Below are 15,661 nucleotides of genomic sequence, written 5' to 3' on the forward strand. Positions count from 1 at the left end.
TTCTATTGTTTTTCTAGTGTCTATTTCATGCATTTCTGCTCCAAGATTTATTATTTACTTTCTTCTGTTAACTTTGGGCTTAGCTTATTCTTCTTTTTCTAATTCACTAAGATATAAAATTAGGTTGTTTATTTAAGACCTTTCTTCTTTTTTAATGTAGCTGTTTATTACTATAAACTTCCCTCTTAGAACTGATTTTCCTGTATAAGTTTTGGTATATTTTCCTTTTTATTTGTCTTTACATATAAGCAGATGGTTGTAGCAAGGCCTCCAAGAACTAATGTAATATTTTGAAATGATTCTCTTATTTTACTAATTAATTTGTTTTGGGAGTTGTATAACTGCATATAACTCTCTGACTCCATTTATATACACTATTGCATTGGATGATTTGGGGCCTCTCTCAAACATCAGAAACTTGATTATGTAGAAAACAAAGAATTGTAGACATCTTATGTGTCAAAAAAAAAAAAAGCAAAAATATAATGTTGGTCTTATTTCTTGGATTTTTTAGAAAATACTTTTTTTTTCTTGGTTGGAAGATTAGCCTGTAACAGATCTGCATTGTTATAAAGTGTGGTTTTAGGAGCAGGTTTCTGTCCTTCCCTAGAAAGCCACCTTTTACATCAAACAGACAATCTGGGATTGGGCTATTGATGAGTTTTAAGGAATTAAATAGGCACTCTGGCATTAGACAGGGAAGAAGTTTTATAATATCCCAGGTTAAGACATGGATCATATGCTTAACTCTTCTTATTAAACTCAGATATACTGGCCAACATTTAAAAGAATAAAGATAAAATCTAAGTGGGCTTTTATCTTTTAGTGGGCTTTTACTTCCAAATATGATCAAGCAACAGGGTCAGGATTTACATTCTGCAGTCCAAAACTGGGCAAAAATATATTTTAAAATATTTACAGATATTGGACAGGAAATAGCACAGGATTGCTTTGAGCCTTATACCCTTATACCCTGCTGGATGTCACATTCCAGACCAGGGAGCAGAGGTATGGATCCCAAACAGAGCCTGACCATCCCCCTAAGTTGAGGTGATCAGAATTCGGAGAGGCTGAGTGAGGTGTCTGTAAGTTGCAAAACAGAGTTCCACAAAGAAGCAATGCTGAAAAAATGCACAGGCATCCCATTGAGTCAGCTGACTACTAAACCATGCAGGCACAGGCTGAGGTTACACAAGGCTATGCAAAGAGCTCATGTGGGGCAGAGAAGTGTTGAACCAGCTGAGCAGAGCGTGCTGATTCATCACCTGGGGCTTGGAGAGGAGACCCCAGAAGGGTCAACCGTTAGTAGTAAGGACAAGTTATCCCCAGATGGAAGGCTGCTATGGACCCACCCACTAAAAGTTTTAACATAAGCCTCTAAGGCAAGGGTACATAAACTTTTCCTGAAGGGCCAGCCAGGAAATATTTCAGGCTTTGCAGGCCACATATGATATCTGTTGCATATTCTTCTTTGTTTTCGTATTATTTTGTTCTTACAATCCTTTAAACATGTATTGGTTTCTTAGGGCTGATGTAAAAAGTTGCTAAAAACTAGGTGGCTTCAAACAATAGAAATTTATCCTCTCACAGTTCTGAAGGCTAAAATCAAGGTGGTCTGAAATCAAGGTGTTGACAGGTCATGTTCCTTTTGAATGCCCTAGAAAAGAATCCTTTCTTGCCTCTTACAGCTTCTGGTGGTTACTGGCAATCATTGGTGTTCCTTGGCTTGTAGATACATCACTCCAATCTCTATTCCTTCTTCACGTGGCCTTCTTGTCTGTGTGTATGTATCTCCATGTGTTTGTGTCAGCTTTTATATGAAGATCAGTGAATGGAATTAGGGCAAACCCAATCCAGAATGACCTAATCTTCACTTGATTACATCTGCAAAGAGTGTTTAAATAAGGTCACATTAACAGGTAAAAGATGGACATGAATTTGGGAGGACACTATTGTGAAAACCCCTGTTAGTCAAAGGCCTTCCAAAAGCTGGCCACAGGATGGATTCAGTACATAGGCCATAGTTTGCTAGTCCCTGGTGTAAGTACTGCAACTTTGAAACAAACTTACATTAAACTGAAAGTCTTTATTTCCCACTATGTAACTTAACTACGAAAAAGTCAAATATTTTAAAAAAAATCATTTTTAGATACTAGCATATTTTGTCAAGCGTAGCATACCAGGAACTGCTATCCAATTAGAGAAGCTAGGAGCAAAGTAAGGTAGAGCGCACCCTAATAATACTTAATTAGAACAGTTCTGTCAAGCTGGGCAAAAGGTGCCACAGATTGAAATGGTTAGTATTCTTATTTTTAGTTCAAAAAACAAAATAATAAGTAAGGTGTTTGTAACACTGACTTAACATCTGAATTCACCATTAAAAAGCTTAGATTTAAAAAAATTCTGACACCAGAGTGAAATAATGAAATTTTAGCACTGTAGTTTCACTGACAGGGTCAGAGGTAATATTAAATAGTAATGAAAGTACAATAAAGAAGAAAAGCTGGTGCTTGCTTTCTAATAGCAGCTTCTAACCTTCATTGTTCTCTTCTCTTCTCCAATAAGGCAGCTAGTTCCTTAACTGCCAGTTTAAAGAGTTTCTTGACTTTATCCTAATTTCATGCAGGTAAAATTCTAGACATATACACCTAGGTCAACATCACTTCTTTGTAAATAAAATTTCTTATTTAAGAATACTTTTACATTTACAGAAAAGTTGTCAGGACAGTTGAGAGATTTCTAGTATATCCTAAATCTTGTTTACCTTTCTGTTAAAATTCCTGTGCTACATTTGTTACACTTTTGAGCCAATAGTGAAATAATATTCTTAACTAAAGTTCATGATTTATTTATATTTCCTTAGTTTTTACCTGAGGTCCTTTTTTATTCTGTCTATAATGCTCCATTGCATTTAGTCATCATGTCTCCTTAGAATTTCCTGGGCTGTAAATGTTTCTTAGATTTTCCTTGCTTTTTGAGGCATATTAGCCAGATATTGTATAGAATGTCCCTGTATTCATATTTGTCTGATATTTTTCTAATGACTAGACTGGGGTCATGGGTTTTGAAGAGGAAAACCACAGAGGTAAAGTGTCACTTTCATCACATCATTACAAGGGTACATACTATCAACATGACTTATCACTAGTGTTGCTCACCTTGATCACCTGGCTGAGGCAGAGATTGTCAGGTTTCTCTACTGTAAAGTTACTCTCCCCCCCTCCCCACTTTCTGTACTGTACTCTTTGGAAGGATGTCACTATGCATAGACTACACTAAGGAGTAGGGAGTTACGCTCCATCTCCTCGAGGGGCAGTATCTATATAAATTACTTGGAGTTTCTCTGCAGAGGATTTGTATATCTTCCCCTCATTTATTTATTTATTCAGTCATTTGTTTATATCCATTTGAACTCTTGGTTATTTCCTTTAAACTTTGGGTTATAGTACAATACTATGTTTATTTTCTTATTCAAATTCTTCTAGTTCTGGCTGTACAGTGATTTCAGAATTCTTATACCTTGCTCACATGGTCAATATTTACCAACTAGATTGCAGTACCTATAAATATTTCCTTTTGTCTTTAGTCTTACAGTCTTCACTCATTTCCCAAGTTACTTAGGTCAACTCATTTCAGCCCACCCCCTTCAGTGATGTCATGTCGCACATTTGTAATATAGATTCTTTTTTCACAGTCTGCATTCCTTCCTGGGATCCTCACATCTCACAACTGATTTTTAACTTGCATGTATAAAGTTCACTCTTAGTACTATGGGGATTGCTATTAGTTTTGACAAATGCATAGTTTTGTTTATCCATCACTATAGTATCAAACAGAATAGTTTCATAGTCACCTGTGCTTCGCCTCTTCAACTCTCTTCCTCTTCACAAGCAGCTGACGGGCAACCTCTGATCTGTTTTCCATCAAGAGTTTTGCCTTTTTTAGAATGTCATATGAATGGAATCATATGGTATGTTGCCTTTACAGACTCACTTAGTAATAATCATTTAAGATTCATCTATGTTGTTTAGTTTAGATAGATGGTTCATACCTTTTCATTGCTCAATAATATTCCATTCTGTGAATGTACCATACTTCATTCACCTGTTAAAGGACAAAGCTTCTATAAACATCTCTGCATGAGTTTTTGTGTGTTCTATAAACATCTGTGTGTACGTTTTTGAATCAGGTGGGTAAATACTTAAGAATGCCATTGCTGAGTTATATAGGAAGACTATGTTTGGCTTTATATGAAACCGCCAAATTGTCTTCCAAAATGGCTGTACTGTTTTGCATTCCCACCAGCAATGAATGAGAGTCTCTATTATTGTTCCTATCCTTGCTAGTAATTGGTATTCCCATTTTTTTGAAATTTAGCCATTCTAATATATGTTGAGTAGTGTTTCTGTTGTTTTAATTTGCAGTTCCCAAATGATATTGAACATTTTTTCATGTATTTAGTTGTCTTCTGTGTATTTTTTTTGGTGAAGTATCTGTTCAAATCTTTTGAAAGTTAATTTCTTTTCTTATTGTGATGTTGAGTGCTTTTTATATTCTGATTAAAAGCCCTTTCTCAGAATTTGCAAATATTTTCTCCCTGTCTGTGGCTTGTCTTTTTATTCTCTTCACAGTGTCTTTTGCAGAGCAGAAATTTTTAATTTCAATAAAGTCCAAATCATATCTTTTTCAGATCCATAATTTTGTTTTTGGATCAAAACTCATCCACAAATCCAAGGTTATATAGATTTTCTCCTGTGTTTCCTAGATGTTTTATACTTCTGCATTTTACATTTAGGCCTTAAATTCATTTTGAGTTAATTTTTGTAAAAGGTGTAAGGTCTCTGTCTAGATTATTTTATTATGTTTGTTTGTTTGTCTATTTGCATAAAGATGTCCAAATATTCCAGTGCCATTTGTTAAAAACACAATCCTTTATCCTCGAAGTGCCTCTGTAGCTTTTTCAGAAATCAGTTGACTATAACTGTGTAGGTCATTCTCTGGGCCCTCTATTCTGTCCATTTATCAGTGTCTGTTCTTTCACCAATGCCATATTTTCTGATGATACTACCTTTATAGTAATTCTTGAAATCATATAGTAATCATATAGCATTATTTTTGCTTATGGTCCAGTTATCAAATTTTGCATCTTAAACAGAAACTAAATCCTTGTTTTTTTCTATGCACTGGATCCATATTTTAATGCAGCCCCTTTAGGGTCAGACACCTGTCTATATATTGTCTTTCTGTCTCGCACAATTGATATCCTTATTACGATCTCATGTTGAGTGACTAGAGTATTATACCTGCTGACAGACTTCTTTCAAACATTATTACAGTATTAACTGACCCTGAATTTTTTAACATCAGGTTGGACATACCTATAATAATATGTCTCTTAGAAACCTTTATTTAATATTCAAATATGTTCCTTATTAGAAGAATAGTTATTCTACCTGAAAAAAAAATGTGCCTTGGGGTAGTACTGAAAGAATTGCTTAAGTAGATCTTAATTTGCAAAATAAACTATTCAATGGGCCCATTATTTGTTACCCAAAATCGTGTTGCGATCTAGCTAGCTAGTAAGCAAGAATGCATGGGTAAAAGATGAATTAGTACTGAAAAAAAAGTAGCTTGCAGTTGTGTAATCAGAAATAATTTCACATTCGAAAAAGCACGAGTTATTTTAGAATAAAAGTCACAATAGAATATAGCACAAGATTAGAGCAACTTCACTTGCATTATTTGTAAAATTATAGATCTGCTTTGTAATAGAGGAAATAATAAAGATTTCTCTTGGCCTTGGGACCTTTATTGTAAAATATTACTACTTTACTTTTAAGATGGGGTTCTTTTTTCCCTATTGTTTAATTACTAGATTGTGTGAAAAGAACGCAATTCTCAGTTTGTCCATTTTGTAATATCACCAATAATTTTGGTGGCAAATTATCGGAAAGACAATAACATCAAATGGTGGTGAGTCAAGGAAATGGATACAGGAAATGGATTTCTGCTCTCTTGTAGTTGTAAGCTATAACTGAACCTATTTTAGGGCCTGTAAAGTAAGAGAGCTGCCAGGAGGAATACAGATCATGACTTCCACAAAAGTGACATCCACTGATTGATGCAGTCTATAGGAGGGAATTTGTGAGAAAGATGGTGTATGAGGGACATTAAAACATTTTTCTTGTCATAAATAAACAGTGCACAGTCTTCTTTGCCCTTGACAACATGTTGTAGACAGGTTTTCATTTGTCTTTTATGCTCCTGTATATGAGACAAGTTTCAAAAAATTTTAAAGTAATTACCATCCACAACCAAAAAAATCTCCAGAGAAAATAAGTAAGGTAGAGATCAGTAATTAATTGTTCGTAGAACCACTAGGTCAGACTTCAAACTTCACTTTTGAATTCAACCTACCAAAACTGGTTTTTCATACCCTCTGTCTTAACCAGAACTTAGAAAACCTCCATGTCACTTAGTGCCACAGACAGTGCTGTGATCAAACAGAATTCAGCAAGAGCAAATACGTGTGTAATGCTCATGGCCATTTTAGCAGTTTCTTAACAAATGTTTATTCAGTAAATAAAATCAACATTATAGCCCAGCTTTCCACCATATTTTGTATATATAAAATGATCTATACATAGCAAACTTTTGTAACAGATTTGAACACATGTCCTCAAACCATTTATTTCCCTTCATGGCTATGGAAAACTACACTACAGTGTCATAACTTCTTTAAAAAAATTGGTCCTCATTATATGTTGTTAAGTAAATTATTTAGAAATTGATAACCTGAGAAGAATGAGATTTACAACTGACTTGATAATGAGATATATGAATAAATTAAATTGATCGACGTTGTAATAATTGCCAAAATAGGCAAGATCAGAATATGCTACCATCAGCATCATCACAGCAGAATTCGGAAATGTTGTATTGGGGTTTTTCCTTATTCCATTAAATATTCAACCATATTCCTTGCTGTATATTTTTAAAGGCTGTGTCTTATCAGTTATAAAAATGACTTAAATATTAAAAATCTCTTTAATCAAATTATTCAAGACTGTTTGAATCAGTCAAACCTCAAGAGACTTTTTAATTTCATGCACAAGCTAAATCATATTATGTTTTGCTTAATGGAACTAAGTGTTTGGTGATCTCAGTCAATTATGACTGCTAATTATAAACATTGATTTAAAGTGACTTATGTTTGATCTTTTGAAGTAGTTTTCTTCCAACATATATTGCTTCCTCAAATGCTATTGAATTTTAGCATTTGAATGTTCAGTTCAATTACTTGAATTATCCAAATTTAAATTATTAAATGGTAGGTATGTTAGAGGTATACAAATATAATTATTTTTTCATTGTGAGATAGAATAATATTGAAAGATGAGGCAATGCCTATATTATAAAGTTCCTAACGTACTTTGCTAGTTTAACAAAGTCAGATTCGATGTCCATTTATCTCTTTGGGGAAGTTATGTTTTAAAAAGGCGCAAAAGTCAATTAAAAGAGATTTTTGGCTAAGCTATTCATATAAATAATAATGTTAAGTTATAACAGCAGTCCCCAACCTTTTTGGCACCAGGGACTGGTTTCGTGGAAGACAATTTTTCCACAGACCAGGGGGAAGGGTGGTTGGTTTCCAGACGATTCAAGTGCATTACATTTATTGTGCACTTTATTTCTATTATTATTACATTGTAATATGTAATGAAATAATTATACAGCTCACCACAATGCAGAATTAGTGGGAGCCCTGAGCTTGTTTTCACTTGCCACTCACTGGTAGGGTTTTGATATGAGTCTGCAGGCAATTGATTTGTTATGGTCTCTGTGCAGTCAAACCTCTCTGCTAATGATAATCTGTATTTGCAGCCGCTCCCCAGCGCTAGCATCACCTCAGCTCCACCTCAGATCATCAGGCATTAGATTCTCGTAAGGAACACGCAACCTAGATCCTTCGCATGTGCAATTCACAGTAGGGTTCACGCTCCTATGAGAATCTGATGCCTCTGCCACTGATCTGACAGGAGGTGGAGTTCAGGTGGTAATGTGAGTGATGGGGAGCAGCTGTAAATACAGATAAAGCTTCACTCACTCGCCCGCTGCTCACCTCCTGCTGTGTGGCCTGGTTCCTAACAGGCCACAGACCAGTACCAGTCCGTGGCCCAGAGGTTGGGGACCCCCGAGTTATAAAATCCAGATGCAGAAGGTTACATTGTGTAGATAATGGAAATAACTAATTATTTGTATTAAATATAGTACCTAAATTATAAGGGGGCTTTCTATTGATTTTTTTTAACCAATTGTTTCTCATAACAAAATCAATATAGCATTTTAAAAGATACTTTGCTCAGTATGTGGCAGTCCTCTGTAAAGGATACTCAGATGCTAATCTTTCCATTCCTCTCTTGGTTCCACCATAAATTCATTGATGGAATGTTAATTCATTGAAGTGCCAATAGTATAATTGATAGATTATAATTAATATTATACCACAAAGACAAAGATTAACATTAACACATTAACATTACTTGGCTTCTAGGGTTTTTTTTTTTTGTACCTTTTAAAATATACAAACCAATAAACCAATAAATATACAAACCAATAAATATACAAACCAATAAATATAAATATACAATATATACATATATACAATAAATACATATATATATGTATTTATACATATATATGTATATATGTATTTATATATGTATTTATACAATAAATATACAATAAATATACAAACCAATAAATATATTGTATTTATTGTATTTATACAATAAGTATACAATATATAAATAAATATACAATACAAATAAATATACAATAAATATACAATATATATATACAATATACAATATATATATACATATATATGTATACATATATACATGTATACATATATACATATACATATATATACATATATACATATACAATATATATACACAATATACATGTATATGTATATATATATACATATATATACAATATACAATAAATATACAATGTATTGTATTTATTGTATTTATACAATAAATATACAATAAATATACAAACCAATAAATATAAAATATACAAACCAATAAATACAAATAACTTGTAATATTTAGCCCATGTTTTAAAGAGCAAAAAAAAAGAAAAAGAAAAAGAAATATCTTCCACTATTTCTGAGGAAGAGAGACTGGGTTTAAATCAAAGATCTAGGGACTTCCCCCAGATAGACCTCATAATTATATTTGTTTCCAGTGAATTTGAGGTTCTTGATATCTCATTGCAGAAAGAATTCAGTGAGAGACGAAGTGATAGGTGGATTTATTTAGAGAGACATACACTCCAGAGACAGAGTGTGGGGCCATCTCAGAAGGCGAGAGAGCCCCGAAATATGGCGTGGTTAGTTTTTATGGGCTGAGTAATTTCATAGGCTAATGAGTGGGAGGAGTATTCCAATTATTTCAAGGAAGGGGTGGGGATTTCCAGGAATTGAGCCACTGCCCACTTTTTGGCCTTTTATGGTTAGCCTCAGAACTGTCATGGCACTGGTAGTGTCACTTACCATGCTAACATATTACAATGAGAGTATGATGAGGCTCAAGGTCCACTGGAAGTCAAATCTTCTGCCATCTTGGACCTAGTTGGTTCCAACCAGGTTTTGTCATGTCCTATGGCTGTGTAATTCTTTCAAAGGTTGTGCCCTGCCCTCTTCCTCCTGTTTCATTTTGACCATTGACTGCTGTGTGCATCCAATTTACCTACTTCTTGTATGTAAGTGTCTATTGCATTTTTCCTATGCCTTAGGTGTGTGAGAGCCAGATACCTTGTTTCTTTCCTTTACAAGTATTTAAATGAAGAGTAAGTGTAACAAAGGAAAGGACCTAAGGAGCCCTTCTATGCCTGGATCTAATTTAGCTTTCAAATTCCTAGGTAATAAACTTGACCCTGTTGCTATATTGGCATGAGACATTTGTTTGCATTGAAAGGAAACAGTGCATATTTTATGTGAGAGGAAAGAAGAGTTGTTAAAAGAAAAGATGTGGCTATTTAAAAACTTAGCCAGAAATATTCGGGTACATTTCTTATTAAGAGGCGATGTCTGTGTTCCCCACCCTGCCCTCAACCAGCTCCACCTTGAAGTTAAAAGGCTTGTGCCTGCTTTGACAATGAAAATTATATGACATAACTTCCAATTCTGGGTCATAAAAGGCCACAAAACTTCGACTTTTTTTTCACTACAAAGCTCAGTCTTAGAGCCTATAGCCACTGCTCTGTGACAATGCCAACGCCACATGGAGAGGTCACATGTAGACATTCTGATAGACCCAGCTGAACCTAGCTTTTGTTTCATAAGTTTTATATAGATGCTAAACAATGTGAATTTCACATTGTCAAGGTGTGGATTTTTCTGGCAGACACTTCCTTGTGGAGCACCTTGATCCTTTGAAGGCTTCTTGAAAACTATAGGCACGCATTAATTAGCTTTTTCCCTAGGGCAAGTGTAGCCTTCCTATTGACTGTGACTTTTCTTGGCCCTTGACTGAGTGTAGTCTCACAAGTGTTCCAAGGGGATTCTACCTTCTGACTTTTCTAAACTTCAAAATCTCCTAGTTCTGTTTGGATTCTTGAAAATTTTGAATTTACATTTCTCCTACAGTTCTTTGCTTGGCCTCATGTATTCCAACCTTATGCATACAAAACTTAATATTAGAGGCAGCCTCTAGGGAATGTTTATGCAAATTTCCAAAGCACTCTAATCACTTAACTTTCTCTGCAAAATTACTCTGCCCAGCAAACTTTAGTCGCCTCACCTTCTCCTATCTCTCCTCAATTCAGCAACATCTCCAGGAGGCTCTTCTTGGCTGCCCTACCCTCCTTCCATCTCTGCACAGTGGACTGGAAAATGCATCCAGGCAGAAATCTGGGGCAAATTGTGGGGCTCTCCTCATTTCTCTCCCTCCTTTTTTATTCTCCAATATCTGAAAAAAAAAAGTTATTTCATATAATTTGTCTAGTTTTTCAGTTATTTACAATAGGAGTGGAAGTTCAATTATAGTTACTCTTAATGACAAAAGCAGAAGTCTCCATTTGAATTTAATACCACAGGCATAGCGCATAAAATAGGAATACACGCCCATACATTAAATGATATAATAATCATAGTGGTATCCAAAATTTTAAGATATTGTTATATAGTTTTTATTCTTTGTCAAATAGTGCCAATAAAACTACTGAAAGCAAATGGCATTTTATATAATATTACTACAGTACTCTTACAGATTCCAATAACTTCAGAAATTTGACATTTTTATATTTTTATGATGATGTTAATAGTAAATATGAAACTAAAATTCAAATACACTGTATTTAATATAAAATTTAAATTAATAATTTAGACTACAGAATGTAATTTGATAGCTGAAGAAGTTTCTCTACTCAAAAAATAAGTGTGTGTGTATGGGGGGAATGTTCTTTTTCCTTTAAGAGATAATTTTAAGCTAGCTGAAAATGGCCTTTTTTCCTTTTGGTAAGAAAATACCATTTCACGACTATGCATAAATATTTGTTCTGTTCACTTTGATATGTTCCTTTTTTGAGGCAAAATCTATCGTATTTGCATAGGTAGAGTTGGAAGGCCTGTCAAAACTGTCAAACAGAAATATAAACAGAAATCTCAGCTCAGGAATTGCACAACTATTTTTATATTTAGTTAGTATGTCACAAAATGATTACAGTCATATTGTCTATGCCTATAAGAAAACTGAATTCTGTATTTGAAATTATGATTATTTTGAAAAAAGTATATAAATTTGCACTTTCTTGAATAAACTCAACAATTCCCACTGCTCTTCTCCTTGACTATTTCCTCCCTGGCAACTGCCTTCAAGCTCGATTTTTTTTTTTTCTCATTTCTTGATGCCCTCATTTTGACACCTCTATTTATAATTCCTCACTGATTCAGTTAACCTCAAAAAGCACTCAAAATTGAGTTGTCAGAGCCAAGAACTGAGTAACAGCTCGGAAAACCAAATACTGTGCAGCTGATCTGTTAAAAAAAAAAGTAGACTATCCAATAAGGAATCCGTCAAGAAATAGAGAATTCTTACTATAGAAAAATATGTAGGCACACTCCTTAACCCGAGAGCACTTTCCAGACTAATTCTGTATATGTACAACTGTTTGGCTCTTCCAGGAAATGCAGGCACACTGTCTGTTGATCAGAGTACTTTGTTCAGTATCTTAACTCATTACACAGGTTGGACTGCATCTTTTGTCAGTGCACAGCACACAGAGAAACAATGATAAAAGGCAATTAGGCATTCTAAATTTAAAGTGGGTTTTATTTAAATCAGGAAGCACTTATTCTTCTGAAATGTATATTCCAAGCTTCAAACCTTAACTGTATCAGTAATGGCAATGATCTCATGCAACACAGAAGAAACAAGAAAACTGCTCTGCCTGCAAAGACAAATTTGAAGGCTGATATGAACTTTGAACTGATGAAGATATTTACATTTACAAAAGAAGCTGTTTTCTGATATGTGAATTTTAGCAAAATTATGTGCAAAAACCGTAATAATGAAACATGAGTTTCTTATCTGCTAGAGAGAGGAAATTCAGTTGTGGGCTTTGCAGCCAAAAGACCTTTCAGTGAACTGATAGTTTTCCCCTTCCAACCAACTCCCCATCTTTTAAAATGCAATAAATCTGATTACTGACTAGACAATATTTTTGCCACAATTATTATTGCCAATCGGGGAACTGTTTTTGAGTACGCTCTGTTGCTGCGCTAGCAAAATATTTCCAGGTGTGACTGATTTACAATAAGAGGTACTAGAATACAATGGTCGAGAGCACAGGCACTGGATTCAAATCGTAACTCTAACGCCTCCCAGCTGTGTGATCTTGGGCATACCACTTAACCTCTGTGCCTCAGTTTCTCCTTTGGAAGAAATAAAAATAATCTTTAAAAACGGTTAAAACACTATTATTTTCTTCACTGAGTTTTCTAGAAAGTTTCCATGTATAAAAGTAAAGGCACCTGGTAAATATTAAGCACTAGGAGAGTTTGCTTCTATCATTATTACTATGCTGGTTTTTATCATTATCATGCTGCTGAAGAACAAGCAGAGTTCTGTCCTGCTTTGTCACGGTCAGTAATGAAGATGCTATGGACAAATCATTTAGGAGCATCTCGACGCTGGCAGTGGATTTAAAGAGGCGCCGATCAACGTGGAAGATCACCGCTCGCAACCCCGGGCCTGGCGCCGGGTAGGGGCGCGGCGCTCGATTTCCTTCCCTGCCTCCGCCGGCCCTGGCGCGCATGCTCAGTCCTGCTCGGCCAGATGCTTTGATTTTTTTTTTTTCTTTTTTTTTTTTCCTGGGTGGCCGTAGCGACCCAGGACCGGCTCCGGGATGGGGAGTGAAGTCCCCGGAGCCGCGGCGGCGGCGGTGGCGGCGGCGGCGGCGCCTTGAGGAGCAGCCACGGGGAGGCAGCTGCCGCTCGTCGGTGAGTAACTGGGAAGCGCCACCATGACGTTTCGTAAGAAGGGCTCCAAGAACCCCCCAGTCCTGAGCCAGGAATTCATCCTGCAGAATCATGCGGACCTTGTCGCCTGTGTGGGGATGTTCTTCGTGCTGGGGCTCATGTTCGAGGGAACAGCAGAAGTGTCGATCGTTTTTATTACTCTCCAGCACGGTGTTACCTTCCCTGCCGAAGAAGCAGAAGAAAAAGCCACAGCACCTAAGTTCCTTTATCATTATGGTGCCAAAGATTTGGCCACAGTGTTCTTCTACATGCTGGTGGCAATCATCATTCACGCCACTATTCAAGAGTATGTCTTGGATAGAATTAACAGGCGAATGCAGTTCCCCAAACCGAAACAAAGCAAATTTAACGAATCTGGTCAGTTTAGTGTATTCTTCCTTGTCTCTTGTATTTGGGGCACATTCATTCTACACTCTGAAAACTGCCTGTCAGACCTGACTGTCTTATGGAGGGCTCATCCCAATAACATGATGACATTTCAGATGAAGTTTTTCTATATCTCACAGTTGGCTTACTGGTTTCACGCCTTTCCTGAACTCTACTTCCAGAGAATCAAACCTCAAGATCTCTCCCAGCAAGTTGTCTACGTTGGTCTTCACCTCTTTCACATTGCGGGAGCTTACCTCTTGTACTTGAATCACCTGGGACTTCTTCTTTTGATGATGCATTATTTTGTGGAATTCCTTTCCCACTTTTGCGACCTGTTTTATTTTAGCGATGAAAAGTACCAGAAAGAGTTTTCTCTGTGGGCCATTGTGTTTATTTTGGGTAGACTCGTGACTTTAATTGTTTCTGTGATCACTGTTGGTTTTCACCTGGCTGGAGGGCAGAATGGGAATTCGGACGGCACTACCGAAGATGTGAACGTGTTGGCAGCGAAAATTGCTGTTCTGTCATCCAGTTGCACTATCCAAGCATACATAACATGGAATTTATTTAATGTTCAGCTTCAGAGGTGGATGGAAGAAGATGCTCCTCTTCAGGCCCCAAGTGTGAAGAAGAAACGGACTAAGGGCAGGTTTTCTAGAAAAGGAACAGAAAATGGTGTGGCAACTTCAAATAGAGTAGACTCTCCCCATATGAGGAAAGAAAAATCTTCATAATGAATTGCAGGTTAATTGACTAATGTCTCTAAAGAAGTCTGCTCTTTGCTATAAGATACCTTTCTTCGCTGGAGACTTTTCTGTTCTTGAAAATAGTCTGTGTTGTCCTTGATTTCTGCTACTGTACTGTGTAATGTATGTTTTTAAAAGGCATTTGAGGGGAGGATGATTATTATGAGTGGAAAAATATTTAGTTTAGACTAAGCTACTCATCATCAACATGGTTTAGGGATTGCTATATTTCCTTTTTTACCTTTGAACATTTTCCTAATTTGTAGAGATAACTCCAAAGCTCCACGTATCAGTGACACAGTTCTTGCTCCCACCAATCTTTTGTAACGTTAACAAGATGGTCTTTTATAGCAATGACATATTTTTAATGTTCTCTTCTAGGATAAAATAGAAAGATTATAAATCTGGAAGTCAATTTCATTAAGTTTTCCGTATTCCCTAATTCTTAGAATGTTTTTTTTTTTTTGAATTGACAAGTGGAGAAGAGATTTGTAAAACCAACAAAATAATGATGTATTTTGTAGGTAGTGGTTGTTAGTGTTAACATCCCACTAAAAAAACCCAAGATACTAATGGTTAACATGTGGAGACTTATTGCCATATATTGAATCAAAATATCTTGAATCAACATTATTACTAAGAGGAAAAATCATACTTGTCCGTTTTAAACACTTGTAAACTGGAAATCAGAAAATTAAAGACTGTTAAAAGGAAATCAGACTTAAATAACTTTTTTGATATGTGTATTAAAAATCATTCTTCATGAGTGTTTGGTATCCACAGCATCTTAGAAGAATATTGTTTAACCTGTAAATCATTTTGGAAAATAATGCTTACTTGATTTATATCTATAAAAAGAATGTCATCTAATTACATGTTGAAAACATTTAATATACTAACCTTAAATAATGTGAAAATCATATTCGTATGAAGGCTTTTCAAAATAATGTTATAAATATAGCTTTGCTTCCATCTTTAATTGGGAAACATT

At 35.5% G+C, this 15,661-nt stretch overlaps 1 protein-coding gene across 1 annotated transcript; it reads left to right on the forward strand.

Annotated features, from left to right (window-relative positions):
• The first annotated feature begins 13,357 nt into the window (after positions 1-13,357).
• TRAM1L1 (translocation associated membrane protein 1 like 1) lies at positions 13,358-15,385 on the forward strand. Its single transcript, XM_004326954.4, has one exon. The coding sequence runs from the start codon at positions 13,540-13,542 to the stop codon at positions 14,656-14,658; it is 1,119 nt and encodes a 372-aa protein (XP_004327002.1). The 5' UTR covers positions 13,358-13,539; the 3' UTR covers positions 14,659-15,385.
• Positions 15,386-15,661: the final 276 nt, after the last annotated feature.

The sequence above is a fragment of the Tursiops truncatus genome, chromosome 5 (genome assembly GCF_011762595.2).
Source record: "Tursiops truncatus isolate mTurTru1 chromosome 5, mTurTru1.mat.Y, whole genome shotgun sequence".
NCBI lineage: Eukaryota > Metazoa > Chordata > Mammalia > Artiodactyla > Delphinidae > Tursiops > Tursiops truncatus.

What these genes read in the sequence shown, in the direction of transcription:
- TRAM1L1 (XM_004326954.4), top strand. Translation starts at nt 13,540, where the DNA reads ATGACGTTTCGTAAGAAGGGCTCCAAGAACCCCCCAGTCCTGAGCCAG.